This window comes from Convolutriloba macropyga, chromosome 1, assembly GCF_964194025.1.
Source record: "Convolutriloba macropyga chromosome 1, txConMacr16.3, whole genome shotgun sequence".
Classification (NCBI taxonomy): domain Eukaryota; kingdom Metazoa; phylum Xenacoelomorpha; order Acoela; family Convolutidae; genus Convolutriloba; species Convolutriloba macropyga.
Window position 1 is genome coordinate 21806915 of NC_134468.1, and position 27955 is coordinate 21834869.

At 35.3% G+C, this 27955-nt stretch overlaps 1 protein-coding gene across 1 annotated transcript; it reads left to right on the forward strand.

The window, feature by feature from the left end:
• Positions 1-25692, forward strand: LOC142347120 (tryptase-like). The gene is made up of 5 exons (XM_075398912.1): positions 1-401; positions 11222-11312; positions 20365-20444; positions 23145-23390; positions 24706-25692. Exons 1-5 carry the CDS (start codon positions 131-133, stop codon positions 24930-24932), a joined length of 915 nt encoding a protein of 304 aa, XP_075255027.1. The 5' UTR covers positions 1-130; the 3' UTR covers positions 24933-25692.
• Positions 25693-27955: the final 2263 nt, after the last annotated feature.

The following is a 27955-nucleotide window of genomic DNA, read 5'->3' on the forward strand; positions in this document are numbered from 1 at the left end:
AGCAATCATTAGAATCGTTGATTAAACTTTGCTCCTTGTTATTATACCAGCAAACAACCACCGCCAAAGAGAATTTGGTCGAAAAACATTATCATTTTATCAAAAAGATAATCTCAACGGTTGAATTTAAATGCGGCGCATTTTTTTTGGTTGTTTATCTACCATCTTTTATGTGAGCTGCCATGCAGTACACCAGTTGCTCGCAAAAAAAGAGAATCATGGAGAAAATTCAACTGTGCTCCAAAATGGACTTCGTTCGTCAATCATTGATGGTTTCGGGCCAATTAGCCGCCACTATTTTGTCAAGATTCGCTACAAGGGGTCTGAAAAGTTTTGTGGTGGTGTATTTTTGTCGCCAATCTGGATTTTGACGGCCGCTTCATGCTTACAAGGCGATAATCGTAAGTATGAAAGAAAAGAAATATGAATTTATATGCATTCAGGAATTATCAACATATTACTAATTTCTGAGAACCTATAAAAATCTATTTTTTATTTACCAAACCGAAAGAAAAACCTTGAAACAAAATGCTGGCTTTGCGAAAAGTAATATTAAAAATGAAAACCAACTCTTATCAGGTTTTCGTGCGTTCGAAATCAAGCCCTAATCAGTGTTGTGCGCTCCGAATCCTCCCCAGATCAGAGTAGAGTGCGCTCCAAGATCAGTCTATTCTCAGGCTTCTGAAGGTACCTAGATGTGTTTGTTTTTGTTCTACTCGAAAACATCCACTCTAGATTAAAAGAGTTTATAACTTTAGTTACGATAAACAATCTAGGTTGAGGTCTCGGGCAGAACGAGCCAAACTTGATGCTTCGGGACAAGCCGATTGCCGAACAACTGGAAGACGTGTTTTGGACCACCGGAAAATCCGTTTTGCGATTGTTTTCGAAATCATAAAAGTATAATCATCCAAGACTGTTGGAGCTGAGCTTAAGGAATAACAAAATTGCTTAGGAAGTAAAAATTCAAAACAGATCCAAATAAATGCGTAGGACGAAAACTATTACTGTGTTCTATTTTTATCCGGAGTATCCAACCCCTTAGCGAGGAAACTGTTTATAGCAAACCAGAAACAGCCGCGTATATCACGTCAGCAGCAAAAATTGATAACAAACTGAACAAATATAAGAACTCACAATATCTTGTCAATCTAGCAACTCGAGCTAGCACATAAACTCAGCAATAAAATTGTTGAAATAATATAGTCTTGAGCAATATATGTGTTACTGCGTTTTGCCAAAACCAAACAATTGAGCAGTATAATTGTTAAATTGATACTGTGTCTTGATACCAAAAGTTTGTCAATATTATTTGCAAAATTTTATCTAATATTGTGTTTTGTCTCGAACAGTGAATTCAATTTTCTGTGTCCTGATTTGTAGTCTTCAACTCGTGTGTACTCTACAAAAATCGCAACACACACATTAAGGATTAAGTTAGAAACAAATTTTTCATAACACTTCTCAGGTATATATTTTTGCCTTAGATTTGTTTCATCAAAACGATTGAACTGGTAAACATATAGAGATCCCGTATTGTGTGATCTGTGGACCCAGTTCAATTGAGAAAAAATCCAAAACTAAGTTAATTAAATTAGTTAATACAACGGTAAGTACAGCAGAGCGGATATAGAGTTACAAAAGCGAACTGCTTAAACGAAGTATCCGGACAGATTTTGTAACCACTCAGAACGAACTGGGCGGTGTAAAACTTTCTTTGTGAAACACAAGGAGAGCAGCCGTTACATTTGGTCCGCCGACCCGGACAGTGAGATACAAACTGCTGTCCAACTCAACAAGCGAAGTGCCAAAGGCATCAACGAATAAAACAAAACTGAACAGGCAATTCAACAACGTAAAGCCACTTAGGCAAAGTGCATTAGAAGTTGAATAGCAAGGCTTAATTAAAGAAAATAAACAAAAGTACTTTAGAGATTCAAGCTGCAGTCTTAAAGTACAAACGAAGTGACTCCGTCACAGAGTCAAGATATTTTGCATAGACAGATCAGCAACTTTGAAAATCGACTCGAAGAAAAAACTCAGGAGGGCCAGGAGCTAATCAGAAACAACGATAGATCAAGCAAACTCAAGACCATTTATCAACAGATACTGAAGCTTGACGACTGTTATTGCACTCTTCTCCTGAAGCGAGCAAATATTCTTCGTGATCCCGAATTGTTTGAACGTTACGAAGCCGAACGACTAAATTTCTTACAAATATTAAACGCAGATTGGCTACCATACATTCACGGAGAAACAAACATGACGGATCAACACAATCAAACCGCAAAATTGACAAGCGATGCAGGATCAACATCGCTAAGTCTTCACGGTCTGTTGTAGGAGTTTCTCAACGAACTGCTGAACATGGAAACCCAAACAGGGACAATGATTCAACGGCCACCTCTGATAAACGAGCAAAAAAGGCAGAAAAACTTGCGGCCTTAAAGAAAGACTTTGCATTAACAAATGAAGTTGAAGAAAATTGAATTCGAATTGAAAATGAAAGAGCTTGAAATGTAGATGCAACTCTTTGAAGAAGAAGGTGCACTGAAACTGGAACACAATAAAGAAGCTCTTGACGCAAGAGCATCATATTCTGATGCTAGTGCAGCCCTTAGTATTCAAAGTAGATCACCATTCAACTGGAAAACTCCGAAGAGTAAAGATGTTTCCGGTTGGCTCGATAACTTGGATAAATTCTCTAACTTATACGATTATAGTTTCCAGCGTGCGAAAACCAGGATTGACAACAATTATCCCAGGGTAAGCTTAAATTGCGAAGGTGTATTTGAGTCACGGTCACCAAGCGCGAGAGCTTGTCAGCTCAGCCCGGGAACTAGACAGGTTTAAGCGTAATAAACCAAGCAGTAGTGGTCAACTACCTAAATTGAAGTTGAGTTCTTTCGACAGAAACCCCCTAGAGTGACCGGAGTGGTCGAATATGTTCAAAGCAACGGTTCACCATCGCCATATACCCGATTCAGAGGAAATGAATCACTTGAAAACTTTGCTGTCAGGTAAAGCAAAGTCAGCTATATCAGGTATGGATTCTCAAGAGTGGGAGCTCCTGGGACGGAAGTTAGGGCGACCTTACCTAATTGTCGACGCCCAGATTAACATATTGCGCAAACAACAATCAATTCGGATGCACGACTCAACGGCTATAATTAATTAATCAATAACAATAAGCAACCTAGTTAATGTACTGAAGCAATACAATTATGAGGGCGACCTGCGTTCAAGTTCAACACTGCAAGTGGCAATTGAAAAACTGCCCCCAAACTTGAAAGAAAAGTGGTTCTTCTTCGTAGACCCGATCTCGCTCTCCTTTAAGAATGGTTAGCTTGAATGGTTTTTGTCCATGAAGGAATGCTATCAACCAAGAGCGAACAAAAGGAAGATGATCGACCAAACGCTAACAAGGAAAAACGATTCTCATAATCGTCAAATATTAGTGCGAGTTCAAATGCGAACGAAACGAAGCAGATGCAAAACAACAACAGTCCACTAGCGGATGGCACTCATAAAATATGGAACTGTCCAATATTTAAGAGTATGAATGTCACCAATCGCTATGCGGCAGCGAGAAAAGAACGCTTATGTTATGGATGTCTGGTGAAAAGGCATGCAATCAAAGATTGTAAAGTCCACCCGTGCGGTTTAAATGGATGTACCAAAAAGCACAACAGACTGCTACACTTAGAAAACCAAATGGACGAGGGTAGTCACGCAGTTAACGTAAGCGCAGCAACAATCAACCAGAGTAACCAAGTTACTAGTTTCCTTCAAATAGTTCCGGTATCGGTTAAGAGCGGTGGTAATACATTGACTACCTACGCTTTCCTCGATAGTGGGTCAACAGTATCATTCATCGATCAAAGTGTCAAAGATCAACTACAAGCCAAAGGCACGGACGTTACCTTGAAAATAGCTGGTATACATGGGACGCAAGATTTGAGGACCGAGGAGGTTCCTATCGCAATAAAGGGACTACATTCAAAGGTGCATTCGATTGAAGCGTTTGCATACCCATCAATCTCGTTGGGAAACACGACATATGATTACAAGGAACTGAAGAACAATTTCAGACACCTGAATGTTCTCAGTAACAGAACCTTCAACCTGATGGATTTAGGCATCATACTTGGACAAGATGCCTACGAAATTCAACGTTCATTGGACTAAAAAATTGGAACACGACGTGAGCCTTTCGCCGTCTTAACAGAATTAGGATGAGTAGTCAGTGGTCTAATCACAGGCAAGAAAAGTCAAAACGTATGTCATTTCGCCTCCACAGAAGATGTGGAAAGTGGCAGAAAATATCCAATCCTGACGTGACATAGAAACTTATGCTTCCAAAAAAAATGTTGTAAGTCAATCAAAGAAAGAGCAACAAGCTCAGAAATTTCTAGAGAGCCCAACAAATTTTACAGGCGAGCGGTACGAAGTGGGCATGCTCTGGAGTGAACCAGAACCCAATCTTCCAAACAATTACAGCTCAGCCCTTGGTCAGATCCACTCACTGGAAGGTAGATTACAACGAGACCCAAAGTTAAAGGAATTGTATCAACAGTCAATTGATACAGATGTGGAAAGGGGATTTGTGAAGATCCTTGGTAAATCGGAAGTCAAAGGCACTTTCGGAAAAGAATGGTATTTGCCACACCAACCAATACTAAACCCCAACAAACCGGGTAAAGTTCGCCGTGTTTGCAACGCTGTAGCAAAATACAAGGATGTATGCCTAAATAACAAGCTATTAGCCGGACCCGATCTATTACACGGAGTGATTGGAACAATATTCAGATTTCGAGAGGGACCAATAGCCCTAACCGCAGATATTGAATCAACGTTTCTGAAAGTGCAAGTTCCTGAACGGGATAAAAGCTGCTTGAGATTCCTGTGGCGACAAACAGTGAACGAACTTGTGCGAATTTACGAGTATCAACGTCATGTTTTTGGAGCAAATAGTTCACCAACATGTGCCATCTACTTTATGAAGCGAGTCTCTCGATAACGAGGACGAGTTCCCAATTGCAGCAAAAACAACCCAAAACAAATTCTACATGGACGATTTCATCAAGTCAGTCGAAACACCTGAAGACGCAATCAAGGTTTTCAAACAACTGCAACCTCTTCTCTCAAAACATGGATTTGAATTGAAGAAGTGGATCACCAACAGCGACGTGGAAACCAACGCAATCCCAGAGGACTTGAGATCAATCAGCAACACAAAGCAGGTTGAAGTAGAACCCAGCAAGGAAGGTTCATCCGTGCTTGGGCTTCAGTGGACGATTATCGATGAGAGTCTACAGGTTTGTAGAGATACAAGCAAAGAAGTTGAGACCCCAATCACCCAAAGGAAGATCTTATTTCTAGTTTCGTCAGTGTTTGATCCTCTTGGACTGTTTGCAACATTCAGTGTTCATATGAGACGACTCCTGAAGAGCATCTGGACAAAAAATGGACAACGTTGGGACAACTCAGTGGAACCTAACGAAGAAGAAGAGTTTCTGAAGTGGAAAGCGAAGTTTCCAGAAGTAGCAGAAACCAGCACTGATAGAAGATACTTCAGCACAGCCAAGGACCAATGGGAACTTAATGTGTTTGCCGACGCATCTGATGACACAATTTGCGCAGTGGCATACCTACGTTCAAAAACCAAAGAATACTCAGCAGACTTAGCATTTGTAATTGGAATGTAATTGGAGTTGCACCGATGCGACACCTTTCCATACCACGCTTGGAACTACAAGCAGCAGTGATGGCGGTGAGACTTAAAGAACAGATAGTGAAAGAACACGAATCGAAGGTTCTTAATTGTAGCTTTTGGACAGACTTCACTACTGTTCTGCAATGGATTCATAGCTCCCACCGTAAGCAACAGGTGTTTGTTGCAAACAGAGTGGCTGAGATTTTGGATACAACTAATGTTTCACAGTGGAATCATGTGAGTGGTATTAACAGTCCAGCTGACATTGGGACACGAGCGATCAATGTTGACGAACTTTAGAGAAGTGAATGGCTCACTGGGCCGGCCTGGTTGAAGCAACGAGAGAATGAATGGCCTGAACAGGTGAATTCAACATTTGCTTCAGACGAACAAAACGACCGAATGGTCTTCTCAGCAAAGGTTGAAGAGAAGAAGCCGGTGATTCAGTGGGAAAATTTCAAGAATTTCAATCGACTTGTAAAAAAAATGGCATACGTACAACGCGTATTTAGAAAACACAAACCGGCAACAAAAACACTAAGTGTTGAAGAAAGAGAGGATGCACAAGCAAGCATCTTCAGGCTACTGCAGCAAGAACAGTTTGCTGAAGAGATGAAGTCTCTCAAAGTTGAACAGGAAATTCCAAAAAACAGCAAAATCCTCGAGTTTTTTCCTCATTCATAGACCAGCAAGGACTTATTCGTGCTCAAGGCAGGATAGGTAAAAGTCAATTGAACTTCGAAACCAAGCATCCAATACTGTTACCTTGGATGCACCATGTAGTTGAACTATTCTTGCGAAGTGAACATAAGAATAGTCATCACGAAGGTACTGAACATGTCAGAAACATAGTTCAGCAGGAATTCTGGATCATAGGCATACGAAATGCTTTGAGATCGATCAAAAACGAATGCATTAGATGTCGAAAAGGAAGAGCCCAAACAAAGGCACCAGTAATGGCAGATCTACCTGAGGAGCTAATGGTGGCATTAACAATGTTCGCGAATGTGGGTGTAGGCTATTTCGGACCAATCACAGTAAAAATTGGTCGAAATAACGAAAAGCGTTGATGCTGTCTGTTCACATGCCTTAATCTACGTGCGGTACATATAGAGATTTTACCAAGACTAGACACTGATTGTTGTCTGAACGCAATTATGCGATTCATTGCTCGAAGAGGCAAACTGGTTAAAATGATTAGCGATAACGGGACAAACTTCGTTGGAGCTGAAAAAGAACTGGCAGAGTATATAGCAGCATGGAACAAGAAGAAAATTTAAGAACATCTGATTCAACAAGGTATCAGATGGAATTTCAACCCACTCGCAGCACCACACTTTGGAGGAGTGTGGTAAAGACTGGTTAGGAGTTGCAAGAAGGCAATGTATGCAGTGATGGGCAATCGATCAGTCACGGAAGATGATCTGTCAACCGCGATGTGGCTTGCTGAACAGACGCTGAAAGCTAGACTGCTGACACAGGTCAGTTCTGATGCTACCGATTTAGAAGCTATTACTCCAAACCATTTCCTACTTGGCAACAAGAACCTTTGTTTACCGTATCTATCAGGTGCAGAGCAATTTGTTGATCATAAAAACCTCTTCCGACAAACGCAAGCTTACGCAGACCTCATCTGGGACAGATTCCGTAAAGAGTACTTGCCAACGTTGAACAGTCGAAAGAAATGGCAGACCACAAAGGACAGAAGTCTTCAGCAGGGTGATCTTGTGTGGTTAGTGGAAGAGAGTGACAAACGTGGATATTACGATCTGGGTCGAATAACTGAAACCTTTGAATGTTCCGACGGAGTGATTCGATCAGCGACAATCTGAACGAAAGATGGATACTACAAGAGGCCAATAGTGAAACTCGCTCCAGTACTATCAACTGGCGACGATGTTTTCTCGAAGGAAAACAGGGCCGGCGATGTTGGAGCTGAGCTTAAGTAATAACAAAGTTGCTTAGGAAGCAAAAATTTAAAACTGATCCAAATAAATGCGTAGGATGAAAACTATTACTGTGTTCTCTTTTTATCCGGATTATCCAACCCCTTAGCGAGGAAACTGTGTATAGCAAATCAGAAACAGCCGCTTACGCCACGTCAGCAGCAAAAATTGTTAACAAACTGAACAAAAATAAGAACTCACAATATCTTGTCAATCTAGCAGCTCGAGCTAGCACATAAACTCAGCAATTAAATTGTTGAAATAATATAGTCTTGAGCAATATATGTGTTACTGCGTCTTGCCAAAACCAAACAATTCAGCAGTATAATTGTTAAATTGATACTGTGTCTTGATACCAAAAATTTGTCTTGTGCAATATTCTATCAAAAACGTCTCAAACAGTGAATTCAATTTTCTGTGTCCTGATTTGCAATCTTCAACTCGTGAGTACTCTGCAAAAATCGCAACACACACATTAAGGATTAAGTTAGAAACAAAATTTTCATAACACTTCTCAGGCATATATTTTTGCCTTAGAATTGTTTCATCAAAACGATTGAACTGGTAAACATATAGAGATCCCGTATTGTGTGATCTGTGGACCCAGTTCAATTGAGAAAAAATCCAAAACTATGTTAGTTAAATTAGTTAATGCAACGGTAAGTACAGCAGAGCGGATATACAGTTACAAAAGCGAACTGCATAAACGAAGTATCCGGACAGATTTTGTAACCACTTAGAACGAACTGGGCGTTGTAAAACTTTCTTTGTGAAACACAAGGAGAGCAGCCGTTACAAAGACAGTTTGGGGACAAATTTATGCACTCATGACTCGTTAAAACATTTCAATTAAACCTCTAAACGTAAAAATGCCTAGAAACTAAGTTAAGGCCTTCAACTGAAAAAAACCCATGAATTTTTAATTTTTTAAACGGAATTTTTTTGAGCTCACGGTCACGCTGTATTACCTCTTATAAATTTGACCCAATGGGGATCTTCACCCATCCGGAACAAGAATTGTGCGCAGTCATTGGTCGTGAACTAATGGTAGTGAGACATTCAAAAATTCTGCCAGGTGCATCTATGGATTGACTCCAGCGATGACAATCGTTTTCAGGCAATTCACTCCTCGTCTTGGATGTTAGACCACAAGAGGTCATACTGTTACTATCTCCGAGAACTTTAGCTTTCGACCGCTTTTAACAATTGAAGGGCGTGAAATGGTTGGTAAAGCAAACTGAAAGCTAGACGTTTTTGGTGAACACTGTTTAGTGAATTATTGGTACAATAAACCAGGTTCCATCGAAAAACAGTGGTGACGAAATTGGTTTAGCGCCAATTTTGTGTACTAAAGAAAATCAAAAAAGACTTCTGACGTTGACGTTGATCTGTTTGGTTATAAAATAGGATATTGTGAAACATTGCAATCTTAGTTTACTTACACTAAGTTCTTCGTAGTGGCTGCATTTAAAAAATCGTCAATCGTAATATGGGCGACATTGTAAGGGTCTAGGATAAGAATGAAAATTGAAACATGTGGAATTTTAAAGTCCTGGATTGAATTGTGCCAAACTTTTTATTGCTGAAAAAGAGCAAGCAGTTCTAGTTCTCTATTCAGTGAGGGTTATCATCAACCCTTGTGAGGGTTGATGATAAGAAAGAAAATTGAAGCATAGCGATTTTTAAACTACTCGATTTAATTATGCCGATAGCTAAAAACAGCAAGCAGTTCTAGTTCTCTAATCATCGAAAAACTAATTATTTTTTCCCGCTCATTTTAAAAATTTAATTATTTGTGGATAGAATTTTTTTGCGCCTATAAAATTAAACGTGGTAAAAACAAAGGAAGATTATATATATTATATATTATATATATATATATATATATATATATATATATATATATATATTAAACTTCAAAATTTTCAGTTTCAAACTAATTCTTTATATTAGTAATCTTTTAATCCAAGAAATTGACTGGAAGCACTAGGCAATTTTCAGCCAACCTACCTAATTGTGGACTTCATTTGGAGTCAACCGTCAGTATCATATCTTCCATTCAGAATGGTGTGCTTAATTATTGGTATTCAGAGGTGGAAGTGTTATTGGGTGAAAATTATGCTACCGCAGTCGAAATATTAAGGATAATTTAAAAATATTTATAAAGTTTGTTCTCTAAAGATGCCCAGGAACAGTTCACTTGTAAACCTATTTATGACTCTACCTTTTTCAAACAATATGCGCTGAATTTTCTATAGTTTTAGCGCAAAAAGTTTACCGCTGAAATGTCCTCAAAGGTGACGTCTGTGGGTTTGTGTGCGTTTGTGTGTGTGTTTGTGATTGTGTTTGTGTGTGTTTGTAGTTGTGTGTGTGAGTGACACATGAACCTGAGAAACTAAAAAAAATAGACGCCATATATGAAGCTTTTATACTAAAAAATTAAGCAGGCAGAAACGGTAAAATCGTATACAGAGAAGAATTTTTTCACTAATCCCCAATAATAAACTCTACACAAAGTATCTCGGAAAAAATTCTAGACTGATATTCGTGAAAAGTTGGAGGATTCTATTTTAAAATACGGTTACCTTTAAACTATGAGAATTTAAAACAATCATTTATAAAACTAATTTCAAAAAAATGTTCTATAAGAACCCAAAAGAGCTTTAATGACTTAATGCACACTTTATTTAAATAAAATCAAAAAATTGTTCTCAATTAACTAACCCAAGTAACTAACAAGTTCATTTCAATCTTTTGTGATTCAATTTTAATCTCTTTTTGTAATGAAATTTGAAAGCTGCTGCGGCTCTCATTTAACTATTTTTTAAGTGATTTTTGTCAAGTTTTTGTAAAATATTGAGCACCATCATCGATCATGCATTGCGGAGCAGAAACATAATTTGTAATTTATTTTTCAAAAAGTTGGACAATTAAATACATAAAATTATATTTCATTAAACAATCTGTATGGTTGTCGTTCTCAACATTATATTTCACAGCCCAAGCGTATAAATTGTTTCGATTTTGCAGATTTCGGGGAAGCTTCAAAATTAAACAGTTATGTAGTTATTTTGTACATTTATTGGCCTATTTAAGAGGCGAGTACATTTACTCGATTTTGCAAGCGAACTCCATTTTGTAATCCCAATGCATGGGTGAGACGGTTTCAAAACGGAATTCACATACTTTCATCATTGCCTCTTTTGAGCATTTATTACCTTAGAAAGGAAATTTGAATGTTTGTCGTATGTGATTAGAATTGAAAATCCGATCAGGACAGCCAAGAGATAATTAAAAAAACGTTGTGCATACGTCAAATCATTATGTAAAAACGCAGCACGCGTGCTTAAGATTGAAAGTATGAAGCACCCCTTAAGCTGGGGGGGGGGGGGGGGGGGTCAGAAACGGAAGAAATCCAGATTCTTGAGTCGGAATGACTAGCGCCCACTCTCCTTGTAAGTTGTAATGGGGAAGAACCCTCGTTTCCAATTTTTGTTTAAAAAGCAGCTCTAGTTTATTGCAGTTTGTCAGTTTGGTCTTTTGAGTTATCAATTTTCAGCATCCATGCTACGAATTGAGGTTGCCCATTTTGCCAGTTACAGAAGGAGCCCACTTTTGCTGAAACCACTATCATGGACCATCATGGACGGGTGAGATTCTGACATTAAAGAAACTATCATTTACTGGGTTTCCCATGGGCTCACTTTCCGTTAGGTCTACGGGAAGTGTTAAATGCTGATGCATTAGTGTTTAATACTTCCTTTGAACATAACGACAATTTACTTCAGCTCTTGTCATGTCTAATTGCAAGTCTAATATCAGTACTGACTCCAAACTAAAAGCAAGTCTCCTTTTACACTTCACTAGTGGTTTTGTGCACTTCATGACCATGATGAGCAAAAATAAATCTGTCTAAAAACGCCAGGAAAATGCCAAAACGTTATCTCAAAAGTGTCCGGAAAATGATGAAAACCGAATAATAGCTCTTAGGACATCCGGAAAATCCCACTAAGAAAGAAAACTTGTTTTTGACCTGAAAATCAACTGGTTATTGTTGTCCAATTCTGGGTCAAGACTCAACAGACTTGTCAGATTTGTATTTTGACATACCCGCAACTTGATAACTTTATTAACTTTATACCGCTATTAAACTTGCAATCAGAATTGCCTTGTGCTGATATATAGGCTTGGAATTTAGGATGAATCTGGGTGAGTTAAGTCAAATATATAAAGAAAATTGAAACTGAGCTAGTCTAGCAAAAACAACTCGACTCGTAGCACCATCTGGTCCAATAAACTTCTCAATTTGTCGAGAAATTTCTTTGCTCTGAAAGAAAAAGCTGTTTTCATGATCATGTTGTAAAACTCACATCAGGCAGACTTTCCGGAGAAAACGTGCGTATAAATAGTTTTAAATTGATGAAATGGTTGTACAAGATCTCCATCATTGCCTCGAGACTTCAGAAAAATTTTAAAATGAGAGAAAATTGTTTGAAATATGCAATGCTGGTGACAAAAAACTAGAAACTAATTTTAACGTTTTTATCATTTTGTCACTCAGTAGTAAGTTTTTATAATTCGAATAGAGCAGATTCAATGTCAAACGAAGCATAAAATTTTAGAGGGCATTTTTTTCAAAGTTTACGCAATAAATAGAAGAAAAAGAATGAAGTTATTTTTTCTACATCTCTCTTATTCTAACTGGAGTGTTCTTTTTGATATAAAATAGCTCAATGTCAATCTAACACAACCAACTTTGAGGAAATCAGGAGCAAATTTTGTTTAAAAATATTATCTAAGCATCAATAAAAAAGACCAAAACAGAAAGGAACAAGGTATTATTTTCTTTCGTAATTTTCTTAGAAAAAATTTTTTTCCTTGCTGTAAGAAACAATCAATTTGAGTTATTCTCGTTATTTTCGGCCAGTTTAAACCCAAGTAAAATGAGAGATTACCTGGTTAAACTTTTGTAGAGATTGAGGAAAACATTTCTATTTCACCTCAAATTAGCCCTGTTTTTATTCACTTAAGTGAAAACGATTTAAATAGTACGTGAGAGTACTTGTTTTATACCAATCTGAAAATCAATTTGTAGCATACACAACAGAAAAGGCATCGAAAAGGTTTGAAGATAAAAGACAACCATAAAATGTTTTCTTGAAATGCTTTCTTTACATAAGTCCTTACTTAACCTATTCTTCGGGTCTTGAATTGGAGCCAATGAGAGGCCAAACCTTAAAATTTATAGTCAAAATAAATTCTAACAAACTAAAAAGTGATTACCTTTCGGTTGTGTTTTCATGACAAATAATTGTTTCCCGATTTTTTACTATATAAATTTTTTTAAAAACAAATTCTAAAGGTGATCCGGCGGGAGCCCAGATGTGAAAAAGGGGCATTGCTGGTCCCATTGTGGTTTACTGCAAGCCAAATGACTTGGATTGTATTGGCCGCTGCTTTTTAAGGATCTGTGGAAACTTTTGATTTTTTTTCGATAATATTGAGAAATTCATCATCAAAAAAGATTTTAACGTCGGTTGATTTTTTTTTAAAAAAACCAAAAAATGAGTATTTATAAATCTATATATAAATTTTTCCCATGCCGCTCTATAAGTGAAGTAATAAATTAATCAACAAGTTTTTGGTTTGTTGAAGAATTGTTTTTAACCACGTGTGGCAATTTGATCCATGTTTGTGCGTTGCTTTCTAAATATTTTTCCTCATAAAGGCAGTTGAGATTGACAAATGTGTTCTGAAGGTCAGTAGAAGCCCTTATTTGAACAGATCATGTAGCATTCAATAGCTCTCATTATGTAGACATTATCGTTTTCCAAAAAGGTTTCTGAATATTCAAGTTTTGTGATATTTCACGCAATTTTTTTTCTCTGTTTCAAATCTAGTCAGATTTTAACAGGTAGACCTCATTGCCTTTGACTTGTATTAGGGCTGCGCCTGAGAAAAAATAAAGTGTTTAGAGCAATTGGTCATAATTTTTTTCACTTTAGCATTATGTGCTTTTTGAATATTGATATTTTTAGAGTTCTCTTTTTTTTCAGTCTTAATAAAAATCTAACAGTCCTTTGACGTTTCATTGAAATCTATGATAACCTGTATTATATTTATTCTTATAAATTTCTAAAGGTAAAGGGGGTAATGCCCTGGGACTTCAAAAAAGGCATTTTGTAGTCTAACCCCTGAGTCTTGTTACTGGCAGATCTTTGGTTTTCAACGCGAGCTTAAGAAACATCTGTATTAGCTCCGAATAATAGCTCTTAGGACATCCGGAAAATCCCACTAAGAAAGAAAACTTGTTTTTGACCTGAAAATCAACTGGTTATTGTTGTCCAATTCTGGGTCAAGACTCAACAGACTTGTCAGATTTGTATTTTGACATACCCGCAACTTGATAACTTTATTAACTTTATACCGCTATTAAACTTGCAATCAGAATTGCCTTGTGCTGATATATAGGCTTGGAATTTAGGATGAATCTGGGTGAGTTAAGTCAAATATATAAAGAAAATTGAAACTGAGCTAGTCTAGCAAAAACAACTCGACTCGTAGCACCATCTGGTCCAATAAACTTCTCAATTTGTCGAGAAATTTCTTTGCTCTGAAAGAAAAAGCTGTTTTCATGATCATGTTGTAAAACTCACATCAGGCAAACTTTCCGGAGAAAACGTGCGTATAAATAGTTTTAAATTGATGAAATGGTTGTACAAGATCTCCATCATTGCCTCGAGACTTCAGAAAAATTTTAAAATGAGAGAAAATTGTTTGAAATATGCAATGCTGGTGACAAAAAACTAGAAACTAATTTTAACGTTTTTATCATTTTGTCACTCAGTAGTAAGTTTTTATAATTCGAATAGAGCAGATTCAATGTCAAACGAAGCATAAAATTTTAGAGGGCATTTTTTTCAAAGTTTACGCAATAAATAGAAGAAAAAGAATGAAGTTATTTTTTCTACATCTCTCTTATTCTAACTGGAGTGTTCTTTTTGATATAAAATAGCTCAATGTCAATCTAACACAACCAACTTTGAGGAAATCAGGAGCAAATTTTGTTTAAAAATATTATCTAAGCATCAATAAAAAAGACCAAAACAGAAAGGAACAAGGTATTATTTTCTTTCGTAATTTTCTTAGAAAAAATTTTTTTCCTTGCTGTAAGAAACAATCAATTTGAGTTATTCTCGTTATTTTCGGCCAGTTTAAACCCAAGTAAAATGAGAGATTACCTGATTAAACTTTTGTAGAGATTGAGGAAAACATTTCTATTTCACCTCAAATTAGCCCTGTTTTTATTCACTTAAGTGAAAACGATTTAAATAGTACGTGAGAGTACTTGTTTTATACCAATCTGAAAATCAATTTGTAGCATACACAACAGAAAAGGCATCGAAAAGGTTTGAAGATAAAAGACAACCATAAAATGTTTTCTTGAAATGCTTTCTTTACATAAGTCCTTACTTAACCTATTCTTCGGGTCTTGAATTGGAGCCAATGAGAGGCCAAACCTTAAAATTTATAGTCAAAATAAATTCTAACAAACTAAAAAGTGATTACCTTTCGGTTGTGTTTTCATGACAAATAATTGTTTCCCGATTTTTTACTATATAAATTTTTTTAAAAACAAATTCTAAAGGTGATCCGGCGGGAGCCCAGATGTGAAAAAGGGGCATTGCTGGTCCCATTGTGGTTTACTGCAAGCCAAATGACTTGGATTGTATTGGCCGCTGCTTTTTAAGGATCTGTGGAAACTTTTGATTTTTTTTCGATAATATTGAGAAATTCATCATCAAAAAAGATTTTAACGTCGGTTGATTTTTTTTTAAAAAAACCAAAAAATGAGTATTTATAAATCTATATATAAATTTTTCCCATGCCGCTCTATAAGTGAAGTAATAAATTAATCAACAAGTTTTTGGTTTGTTGAAGAATTGTTTTTAACCACGTGTGGCAATTTGATCCATGTTTGTGCGTTGCTTTCTAAATATTTTTCCTCATAAAGGCAGTTGAGATTGACAAATGTGTTCTGAAGGTCAGTAGAAGCCCTTATTTGAACAGATCATGTAGCATTCAATAGCGAGCTTAAGAAACATCTGTATTAGCTCCGAATAATAGCTCTTAGGACATCCGGAAAATCCCACTAAGAAAGAAAACTTGTTTTTGACCTGAAAATCAACTGATTATTAATGTCCAATTCTGGGTCAAGACTCAACAGACTTGTCAGATTTGTATTTTGACATACCCGCAACTTGAAATCTTGCTATTAAACTTGCAATCAGAACCGCCTTGTGCTGATATATAGGCTTGGAGTTTAAGATGAATCTGGGTGAGTTAAGTGAAATATATGAAGAGAATTGAAACGGAGTTAGTCTAGCAAAAACAACTCGACTCATAGCACCATCAGGCCCAATAAACTTCTAAATTTGTCGAGAAATTTCTTTGCTCTGAATGAAAAAGCTGTTTTCATTATCATGTTGTAAAACTCACATCAGACAAACTTTCCGGAGAAAACGTGCGTATAAATAGTTTTAAATTGATGAAATGGTTGTACAAGATCTCCACCATTGCCTCGAGACTTCAGAAAAATTTTAAAATGAGAGAAAATTGTTTGAAATATGCAATGCTGGTGACAAAAAACTAGAAACTAATTTTAACGTTTTTATCATTTTGTCACTCAGTAGTAAGTTTTTATAATTCGAATAGAGCAGATTCAATGTCAAACGAAGCATAAAATTTTAGAGGGCATTTTTTTCAAAGTTTACGCAATAAATAGAAGAAAAAGAATGAAGTTATTTTTTCTACATCTCTCTTATTCTAACTGGAGTGTTCTTTTTGATATAAAATAGCTCAATGTCAATCTAACACAACCAACTTTGAGGAAATCAGGAGCAAATTTTGTTTAAAAATATTATCTAAGCATCAATAAAAAAGACCAAAACAGAAAGGAACAAGGTATTATTTTCTTTCGTAATTTTCTTAGAAAAAATTTTTTTCCTTGCTGTAAGAAACAATCAATTTGAGTTATTCTCGTTATTTTCGGCCAGTTTAAACCCAAGTAAAATGAGAGATTACCTGGTTAAACTTTTGTAGAGATTGAGGAAAACATTTCTATTTCACCTCAAATTAGCCCTGTTTTTATTCACTTAAGTGAAAACGATTTAAATAGTACGTGAGAGTACTTGTTTTATACCAATCTGAAAATCAATTTGTAGCATACACAACAGAAAAGGCATCGAAAAGGTTTGAAGATAAAAGACAACCATAAAATGTTTTCTTGAAATGCTTTCTTTACATAAGTCCTTACTTAACCTATTCTTCGGGTCTTGAATTGGAGCCAATGAGAGGCCAAACCTTAAAATTTATAGTCAAAATAAATTCTAACAAACTAAAAAGTGATTACCTTTCGGTTGTGTTTTCATGACAAATAATTGTTTCCCGATTTTTTACTATATAAATTTTTTTAAAAACAAATTCTAAAGGTGATCCGGCGGGAGCCCAGATGTGAAAAAGGGGCATTGCTGGTCCCATTGTGGTTTGCTGCAAGCCAAATGACTTGGATTGTATTGGCCGCTGCTTTTTAAGGATCTGTGGAAACTTTTGATTTTTTTCGATAATAATGAGAAATTCATCATCAAAAAAGATTTTAACGTCGGTTGATTTTTTTTTTATAAAAACAAAAAATGAGTATTTATAAATCTATATATAATGTCCCATGCCGCTCTATAAGTCCCATGCCGCTCTATAAGTGAAGTAATAAATTGATCAACAAGTTTTTGGTTTGTCGAAGAATTGTTTTTAACCACGTGTGGCAATTTGATCCGTGTTTGTGCGTTGCTTTCTAAATATTTTTCCTCATAAAGGCAGTTGAGATTGACAAATGTGTTCTGAAGGTGAGTAGAAGCCCTTATTTGAACAGATTAGGTAGCAGTCATTAGCTCTCATTATGTAGACATTATCGTTTTCCAAAAAGGTTTCTGAATATTCAAGTTTTGTGATATTTCACGCAATTTTTTTTCTCTGCTTCAAATCTAGTCAGATTTTAACAGGTAGACCTCATTGCCTTTGACTTGTATTAGGGCTGCGCCTGAGAAAAAATAAATTGTTTAGAGCAATTGGTCATCATTTTTTTCACTTTAGCATTATGAGCTTTTTGAATATTGATATTTTTAGAGTTCTCTTTTATTCCAGTCTTAATAAAAATCTCACAGTCCTTTGACGTTTCATTGAAATATAAGAGAGCCTGTATTACATTTATTCTTATAAGTTTCTAAAGGTAAAGGGGGGACCTGAGACTTCAAAAAAGGCCTTTTTGTAGTCTAACCCCTGAGTCTTGTTACTGGCAGATCTTTGGTTTTCAACGCGAGCTTGAAAAACATCTGTATTAGCTCCGAATAATAGCTCTTAGGACATCCAGAAAATCCCACTAAGAAAGAAAACTTGTTTTTGACCTGAAAATCAACTGATTATTGTTGTCCAATTCTGGGTCAAGACTCAACAGACTTGTCAGATTTGTATTTTGACATACCCGCAACTTGAAATCTTGCTATTATCCTTGCAATCAGAATTGCCTTGTGCTGATATATAGGCTTGGAATTTAGGATGAATCTGGGTGAGTTAAGTCAAATATATAAAGAAAATTGAAACTGAGCTAGTCTAGCAAAAACAACTCGACTCGTAGCACCATCTGGCACAATAAACTTCTCAATTTGTCGAGAAATTTCTTTGCTCTGAAAGAAAAAGCTGTTTTCATTATCATGTTGTAAAACTCACATCAGGCAAACTTTCCGGAGAAAATGTGCGTATAAATAGTTTTAAATTGATGAAATGGTTGTACAAGATCTCCATCATTGCCTCGAGACTTCAGAAAAATTTTAAAATGAGAGAAAATTGTTTGAAATATGCAATGCTGGTGACAAAAAACTAGAAACTAATTTTAACGTTTTTATCATTTTGTCACTCAGTAGTAAGTTTTTATAATTAGAATAGAGCAGATTCAATGTCAAACGAAGCATAATGAGATTGACAAATGTGTTCTGAAGGTTGTTAGAAGCCCTTGTTTGAACAGATCATGTAGCAGTCAATAGCTCTCATTATGTAGACATTATCGTTTTCCAAAAACGTTTCTGATTATTCAAGTTTTGTGATATTTCACGCAATTTTTTTCTCCTGCTTCAAATCTAGTCAGATTTTAACAGGTAGACCTCATTGCCTTTGAGTTGTATTAGGGCTGCGCCTGAGAAACAATATAGAGTTTAGAGCAATTGGTCATAATTTTTTTCACTTTGGCATTATGTGCTTTTTGAATATTGATATTTTTAGAGTTCTCCTTTTTTTCAGTCTTAATGAAAATCTCACAGTCCTTTGAGGTTTCATTGAAATCTAAGAGAGCCTGTATTACATTCATTCTTATAAGTTTCTAAAGGTAAAGGGGGACCTGAGACTTCAAAAAAGGCCTTTTTGTAGTCTAACCCATGAGTCTTGTTACTGGCAGATCTCTTTGGTTTTCAACGCGAGCTTGAAAAACATCTGTATTAGTTTCAGATGATAACTATTGTAATAAATTCCAATACTAGCAGTCTAATTATCTTGAAAGAGATAATGTTATCTTTTGGTTTGTACCAACCCCTTTGATCTTTTTGACCAGTACGTCAGTCTCAATAAAAAACAAAAACCTTATTTTTTCTAGCGAAGCAATTGCTGTTAATTTATGATTTTTTTGTTCCATGATGTTTCTTTTTGCAGAAAATTGCTAGGACTTGCCGTCAAAAACGAATTTTCTGTTTTCAGTCGCAATAATAGAAGGTTTCGTTGGGTGTTTAACTCACTAATTTTTCCAATGAGTAATTCAGTATTTTTTTTACTGAAAATCAATTTGAGTTTTATTGAAAGACGTTTTTCCTTTCATTACATTTTTGTAATGATGTGAAATGACATTTGATTTCGAAGAAAACAAGTTTCGTTTTTTGTTCTGATTTCTTATTTTCGCATTAAGTTCGCGATCAAAAATTTTTCACCGAAAAATTATTTATGATCAGATGTTTATTTTTTGGTTTTTGTGAAAGTGTCCTTTTATTGTTATTTGATATCTTTAATTATCTATGTTTTGATCATCTGATCAAGCGTAAAAAATTCAAGGAGTAACTTCATTCTGGCACTTCTACTGTGCAGCAGCTGAACATTTATGGCCGAGGTTATTTGTCACTACTTTCTATTTCGGTTTTCGGGTCAATTGTGTGATCAGTTGCGCATAAATGGCTTACCTCACACAGTAAATTGACTTCTGCACCAGCTATTTAAATTGAAATTGAAAATGCAAATTCTAGATGAAAGATTTTAGCGGCCACGCCAGCTAGATATTTATAAGGCAATATTACCCAGAAGATATTACTATTTGTAATTTAATTTGAAGATGGAAAAGAACTCATTTCGTTGTTGGTTGTCATTTTCCTATTATTTGGGGAAAAATATGGTTTTATTTAATAAAATTGTCATACATATTCACTTACTAATTCGGACGTGTGTCCTTATTTCAGAAACTATGAAATTTTTAATTACAAAGCATAAATTGCTCTGCATTATTTTGAAAGTTTCCATCTCTGCATCGTTTGATAGAGACTTAAGACAAGTGGGGTCGGTGGGGTTGAAACAATATGTGTGAACATCAGTTAGCGAGCCTCATTGTCTTTTAAGTTTTCAAGAGAGTAACGTAGAAGGAGAACCAGTGAAAAATTTGGCTCTTCTGCGCTTGATGTTCCCAATATACAGAAAAAGAATGGATAACCCTCTTCTTTGCTGAATAATATTTATAAAATGTCTGCTTCGACCTTGGCACGCTTCGATAAATCCATCTTTAGGACGCTTTCGAAGTTCAACTTTATATTGAACGTGTGCTGAAGTTGATGTCACAATTGAGTCATTTTGTTCAAAAAAGCGAAAAGCGTTTTATCAGGAAAAATTTTCATCAAATAAAATCAGGTAAAAATAATTGAAGGGCCCGGATATCAGAGGAAGCAACCAATCTTAAGAATCGACTGATGATCGTAAGACAGACCCAAGATTGGCTCCTTTTACAGCCTTAAAGTATAAAGAGCTAGGGCTACTTATTTCTGCGCGCGAAGTAGGCTTACTTATATCTTTCAGACTAACCGATTCTGATAAACTTCTATTAATACGGTGGTAATACAATACAGCACCGGAGTCAAGAGTATAAACATGTTGTATCTAAACTAACAGACTGACTATAGCTAGTTGAGTTAGTGCTTTATATAAGAGAATAGTGTCTTCTCAGTCGCTGATTGGCTGGAGGTATACATCCAGTATTTCTACTGCTACAATCGATCAAATTAAGTCACGAATCAAGTTAAAAAGAGAGAAGTAAATTTCCACAGCATAATTTCACCTTTTGTCGTGATATCTCATGAAGCTGTATTAGTTTTTGTCGTTCCCACAAACGCTTTTAAGAAAAGGAATCATTATGAATCAGAATGAAAAGTATCGTTCTCAAAGAATGAAACAAATTATTAATGTTCATAAATTTGAGTTTTTCATTTCTTCTCCTTCTAGTGCATCAATTTAAACTTGGCTCTTATGTATTATTACTCTGATTATAACAATATTCAAGACCAGTAAAAATAAATAAGGTGGTGTATGAAAACTAAAATAGAACAGATAGACCTGGTAAAAACATAGTTAGACCTTAAAAGTAAATCATCTACTGAAAATGAAAAAATAAATCTTTGGTAGCCGAAAATTCCAAAAGATTGACAAATTGGCGTTAATCCATTCACAACTTGCTAAATCAATCCGTTGCAATTGTTAGAGATCAGTGCGATTTCAAATTAGGTACAGTCTGATAGGATTAATTTAAAGAATTAAAAAAAATGCGGTTTACAAACTTATATTTTGACGTTCTGTTCAGCTGTTGGCTTGCTTGGATTTTATCCAGGGTCTCTTATGTCCCAAAATGCATCTTAAATCCACTCATTTTAATCAGCAGATGACTTCTCGGATTTTATCTAAGCTACAATATTTTTTTCATAAGAACTATAACCCGTAAGAGTTGATTGAATTACAGAGTTCAATAGTCTACAGAAGTCTGGAATTAACATATTTCATTTCTTCAGCCACAAAATAAGAGTAAATGTAAGAAGTGAGAACCAGCCCTGGACAAGACAGGATAGTTCTCTTATAAGACCTCACAAATTTTGTAGAATGGATGGTTAACTTGGAAGAATTAAAAGTTGGAGATTGAACCTAAAAGAATTTGAAAGTAGAATGGTTCAATTTTATGTTTCATGCAAATTCGTTCCGTCAACTTTGCTCCTATAGGTTAATTTTGGTGAAATATATTTATCTAATCCCTCCCACGTGTAGTCGACAAAGTCAATCCCTCATTTAAAGGAATTTGTAAGTTGATTGGTTAACTTGGTTATCTTTTTTTTGGCAGAAAATATTACTAAAGTTGTAGGATCTTGTAAGCACTTGTAAGATTCTAATAAAATCAATCTTATAAGTTAACCACCCGTACTTTACACTTTTGAAATTAAACTTGTAAATTTATTAGTTAACTCTTATCTTTGAAGTAAATTCCCGGCAAGCAAAAGAATATGTTTTTTTTACAATAGTTGCTTCAAACTTGGCGCGACAGCAGTGACACATATATTTCTATTTGCAGCAGCTGACTATATTAGATCATCGTTTTTAGAAATATACTTTCAAAAAATTGATTTTCTAATAACAAAATAAGATTTTTTTTGCATCAGAAAACTAACGTGCCGTTTTATTGCTCACTAATGCTTATAACATAGCAAAAAATGCTTGATGTATTGCAATTATGCGGAAACACTAATCAGTCAAAGTTGTTTGTTGTTTTAAAATATCGACATTTCACAAATTTGGAGGAAAAAGACAACAAACAAGTTTCACATTTTGACCATGGCTACCGGGCAGCAGTCAATGGCAATTAAACTACATAGTTTTATTCAATAAAGAATTGTGGCTATGGAAACCGGCTTCAATGACTGCGTTATCTTAAGAATTGAAAATTTATTAAGTCTTTGAAGTTTCCAAATAAACGGCAGACCTATAAACGGATTCTTGCTAGAGCCATTAAAAGACCGTGCTCGACCGATGAATTGTCCTTAGCTCGAATGTGAAAAACCTGCACCTTTACCCATAAAATACCCTTCTTGACTCAAACGCCTGTGAAAAGAACAGGCATGACAATAAAAACTTATGAAAAGACTTGCTCGAGCCATGCATAGACTTTTGCTTGACCTTAAGTAATTTTAAAATTAACTCTTGGTCACAGCGAGCAAAAATTTTCACGAACTTTTCTCTGGCGTTGTACTGTTTCTAAATAATTTTTAATGATTTCATATAAACAACTTACAACAGTTCTCAATGATGCAGAACATCCACAACTCAAGTATTTAACAGCAAAGAAGGGATCTATTTTGATTTCGTGTCAGATCAAACAATGTTTTTCATCCCACCATGTGAAAGCAGAGTTACTCAGGGTACAAAGGTGGGCGTATGTGGTATGGGGCAAACTTGGGCACCATCTGGCCTCCCCGTACCCTTGCCAGATTCACTTCGCGAGGGTTACCTAACAGTGAACTATATCAGAAAACCCTTCACACCATTTGTAACGGGACCATTTTACTGTGAAGATGAGCTGATCTGCACTGGCAGCTATGGATCAAACCAATTCCCAGGTAAAAAAATGTTATCACTTAAGTTAAAAATAATGCCAGTTTTGAACAGGTCCCGTCAATAAGACAATACTTCGAGCAAATTTGCTCCATTTTAAGCAAAATCCACTTTAGAATAAAAATTGGATTCTTTTATTTTCCGACATTGTTGCGAAATTTATTGTACCTGTAGCTTGTAATGAACTTTATTTTAGTGAGATCCCTTATTTCATAACGTCTCACAAGTGTTTTGTGATTTTGTTTTTAGAAAAATTTACTCGGTTGTAATAAAATATTCGACGTGATGATGGTCTCGAAATAGTAAAATTTCTGGTTAAAATTTTAATTTTAATAATTCGTAGTCAGATTTTATAAACCATTTTTATGTTACGCTTCCTTGAGAGACTTTAGTCAAAATTAATTTAAAAGGAAAATGGAGGTATGAGGTTTGAATAAAATGAGATGCAGTTCAGGTCTTACAAATTTTAAATGAGGGATGTAATAAATGAAGCGATTTATGCTTGCGAATTGTCGTGAACTGGGTCGAATTTAGTAGGGTTGAAACTGACCTGAAACGTTAGGGTTATGGGTTGGAACCAAAATCAAAAATAGCAACTTATGATTGTGAAAATGATGAGACAAAGATTCTAGTGGGGTCAAGGCTTTATGCGCTAAAATTTTACGCAGCCGAGCTGCCTACGCAAAAATGTCTTTTCGTTTGTCGATATAGAATATATTCAATTGCTTCATAGATCACGCATGGTCTTTTCATGGGCATTTTAGGTCGAACGTAATCAAGTCTTGGGTCGGGAAAAGAAATAAAATGTCAATAGTTGAATTAAAGCGGATTCGTTGGTATAGCATGGACTTTTCATAGTTTCACTAAAAGTCTTTTCAGAATTCTGTTTTTTGCCATTCTGTTAAATTTTTTTTTGCGTCGGTACGTACTGAGTTAGCAACGAAGCAAGACTAAACATCATAGTTAGTCACAGCATTGCATCAGAGCATTCCAACGTAAAACACAACTGGAAAATTGCATTAAATACTTGAACATTTTGTTGAATTTTTATCGAGATAAATCAATTGCCATATTAATTGATTGAGTGAGACGAGGTAGGTTTATTGTAAAAATGGTCCTCTTAACATCACCATTTATAAATAAGTAGCAATAATCAGTCTCTTAATGAAGGATATGCAGCTTGCAACAGAACAGAGTTTTCTCTGGTCGATCAATGGTGGTTCTTAACAGGAGTTTTAACACCTGAGAGAGCACAATTGCTGGCTACATAGTAAATATAAGCATAAGAAAACTGACGTAAATAATTTAACACGTTTTCAGGTAACCACTTGAATCATAATGATGAAGGATCTCCTCTGTACCAGTATGACGAAAGCATACCCGATGAAACATTGCAGCGATATCTCCCCAAATGTCTTTATGGAGTGGCCAGTCACTTCAAACATTGTCTGACAAAGAAGTCTAACGAGATATGTCACTCCGAGAGTTTCTTCACAAATGTCACTCACTTTCTTCCATGGATTAGGAACACAATGGCTCAAACTTGAAATAATCTTCCCTGAGGAAATGTAAAATATCTTGACAAGATTCCATGTATAAAGTTGCAAGATTATTAGATGCACGTGTTTCAACAAGCTACCACTATTTTACAAACACATGCTGCGAATATCAAGATCTCGCTAGGGCATCCCGAGTTATGTCAAAAAAATTCCAAACTCAATTTTTGCCGCAAAAGTCGAGACACTTGAAAACGGATTTCAAGTATATCCAAAAGGTTTTTCCCTTAATTCTGTTCTGGTATTTGATGTATATAAAACAACATTTCATATATAGAACATTTCATATATAGAAAAAAAACATTTCATATACAACAGTTCCTTTAATATAAATTATGAACCTGGCTATATACATCTCCTGGCAACCCTAGTCCAAAACTGACGATTATCTTGCAACTTCGTACAAGATTTTTGCAAGATTCCTGCAAGATTATACATAACCATACCAGAGTCTTGCAAGATTTTGCAAGATAACAGTCTTCTGGCACGAATATCAAGACTCTTTTAAGACAACTGTTTTCTCGCGAGGTATTTCAAGAAAACTTTATGAAGCAATATCTTGCAAGATAACCGTCATAAGCAACAATCATGCAAGATCTTGCAAGATACCTATCGGAGTTGAACTAGTGAAGATGTTTCAAGTTTTCTTTTGCCCGGTGAGATCAGTTATATTTTTCATACAATTTAATAGATTGTGCTCTCTTCCTACATTTGGCGACCCACGGAGAAAAATTTTACTCAGAATTTCTACGTGAATAACAAGATAAAAATCAATATATAATTTCTTGCTGTTACACAATGATTTTAACTGTTTCGATCAAAAATTGTGAACAATCCGATGAACTGCTATATAATATTTTTTGAACTTTTTCTCGGGATATAATTTCGCCCCGTGTGAATGCATTGAACGTTCTGTTCCTTCGAAAAAACGTCTCTACTATATCGAACCATACAGTGAAAATCTTCAAAACTAGTTAGAAATTTCTACAATGTGCTAAGAAGTTTAATGGGAAACTATAATTTGGTGAGAAACCAGTTAAAAAATCATTGTGATTTTCATGGTGTCATGATTTTGTGTAAAAGTGCTATTCCGGAAGAATATTTTTTAACACTTTCCGGCTCATATTTTATCTCAAAACTTTTAGGTATTGCTAAAAATCAACAGCTTTTGGCTCCGACCCACATTAGTGGGGGAGGAACTATACACTCACCTTGGTTTTTTTTGTTCAATCCATTTTCGCCAATCGATATACTCATCGTACAGGATTGCGAGCGATATCATTAGAAAGCTTGTCAAGCGTAGAAAATGGAATAAAAGAAATTTCGCTTATTACACGGATTTATCGAAATTTTAAGTTCTTTTGAACATTCGGCCGAATTACGTTGCTTTTGTTCAAATTTTCAGTAATTTTTGTGCCAATTTTCTTGCATTTTGATATAGGTTCAAATTTTCAACGGTATTGATATTGGTTTTATCTCTAAAGATGAAGAAGATTTACTGAATTGTTCGAGTTCGATCTGAGTATTTTGCTAGAATTTATGCTACATTTTTCATAAGCTTTTTTTTTCCTCAAAAATGGGACTGATTATGCTTTTTAGCGCCCTTTTCTTAATTTTCATGGAAGTGGACACCTAAAAACTGTGGGAATGTACTTCGTAAGCTTTAAAGATGGCTAATTGTACTTCCGCTGGCTTTAGGAGTCTTCTGAAAGTTTAATTTGACAGTTTTTTGCAAATTTAAACTCGATAGTTACACAAAATCCATTATTTAATTTTGATATACTGAAAAATTTTCTTTAAATTGATCTATATTGCAACCATTTTAAGAGTAAAGTGTTTTCATAGACACGCAACAATATGGGGGCAGATCTTGATCTCACCTTGGTTCCTTACAGTAAAAAAAATTATAGATTTTATTTAGGCGCCTCCTTTTGAAAAAATTTTTGCATTTATAGTTCGTTATGTTAATTAATGATCACTAACTCAAATCAGGGCGTTGGTACTGTTACAAAAATTAGGCCCAACAAACACATATTATGGTTTCAAAGTTAAGCTCATGGTTTATAGCTTTGACCAAATGTTTTCGTAAAAATTTGATGGACCTCTTATGTTTTGCTTGCACTTGTAATACTTTTTGTAGTCTAATGAATTAGTCTCTCCAATTGAATTTCGTCGAATTTTCAAACTTTGCCACTATTCTATCATATTTCTCTCAAGTTCTGACATAGTCTCAGTAACGACAGTCCAAAGTCCATTTCATGTGAGTTATCAATGAGTACTTGCACGGTTTTATTTTTAACTAATAGTTTTTGGTTTTGATATTAGTTTTAAAAACTATTTTTGGGCATAAGTGTACAATTTACAGGCATTTTGTTTCCTTGGCAAGCTATCACGTTATTGGCAGGTCCATTGGAAGAAATACAGTTAGAAAAACACAGCATTAAGAAAGGCAACTGAAAATGTCAACTTTTTTTGTTGATTAGTTTATGCTTTTATGGGCGGAGGCAAATTCCTCTCGCAAAATTTGGAGCATTTTTTATTCTTGCCTTTCTCTGTCTTTTTTTGTGTTGTTGCACGACATATACCTAATAATAACAGGTCTCAATTGACGTATAATTGAACCTTTTGAAAGATTTCAGTTTTACAGCTAACTGTTTTAATAACTTTCAAATGAAGTTTTTTAAAAATTAAAAGAAAAGAACTGTCTCTTTTTTGCTCTCATTTTTGTCATCGTGTAACTCAACTTTATTAGAAAAAATGTCCACTACTTTTGTTGATTCAAATGTTAATTTTTCTGTTGGTTATATGTTTCCACTGATGGCTTCCATTATATAATTCCATTTATTTTCGATTTTCGATACTGTTCAATTTTTGGGTTTGTTTTGGTTGTCATTTCCATGTAGTCTTTTTTTAAGGAAGACCCGTTGATGTTCAGATTAGACTCAAATGATTATTTACATTTCTTGCAGATAACATCTCAAAGATAGTGCCTTCAACTTTTTTGGCACAGGATG

What these genes read in the sequence shown, in the direction of transcription:
- LOC142347120 (XM_075398912.1), top strand. Translation starts at nt 131, where the DNA reads ATGCGGCGCATTTTTTTTGGTTGTTTATCTACCATCTTTTATGTGAGC. An exon ending in TCATGGACCATCATGGACGG is followed by an intron (nt 11,313 to 20,364) that starts GTGAGATTCTGA and finishes TTGTCTTTTAAG; the next exon opens with TTTTCAAGAGAGTAACGTAG. An exon ending in TGGATCAAACCAATTCCCAG is followed by an intron (nt 23,391 to 24,705) that starts GTAAAAAAATGT and finishes ACACGTTTTCAG; the next exon opens with GTAACCACTTGAATCATAAT.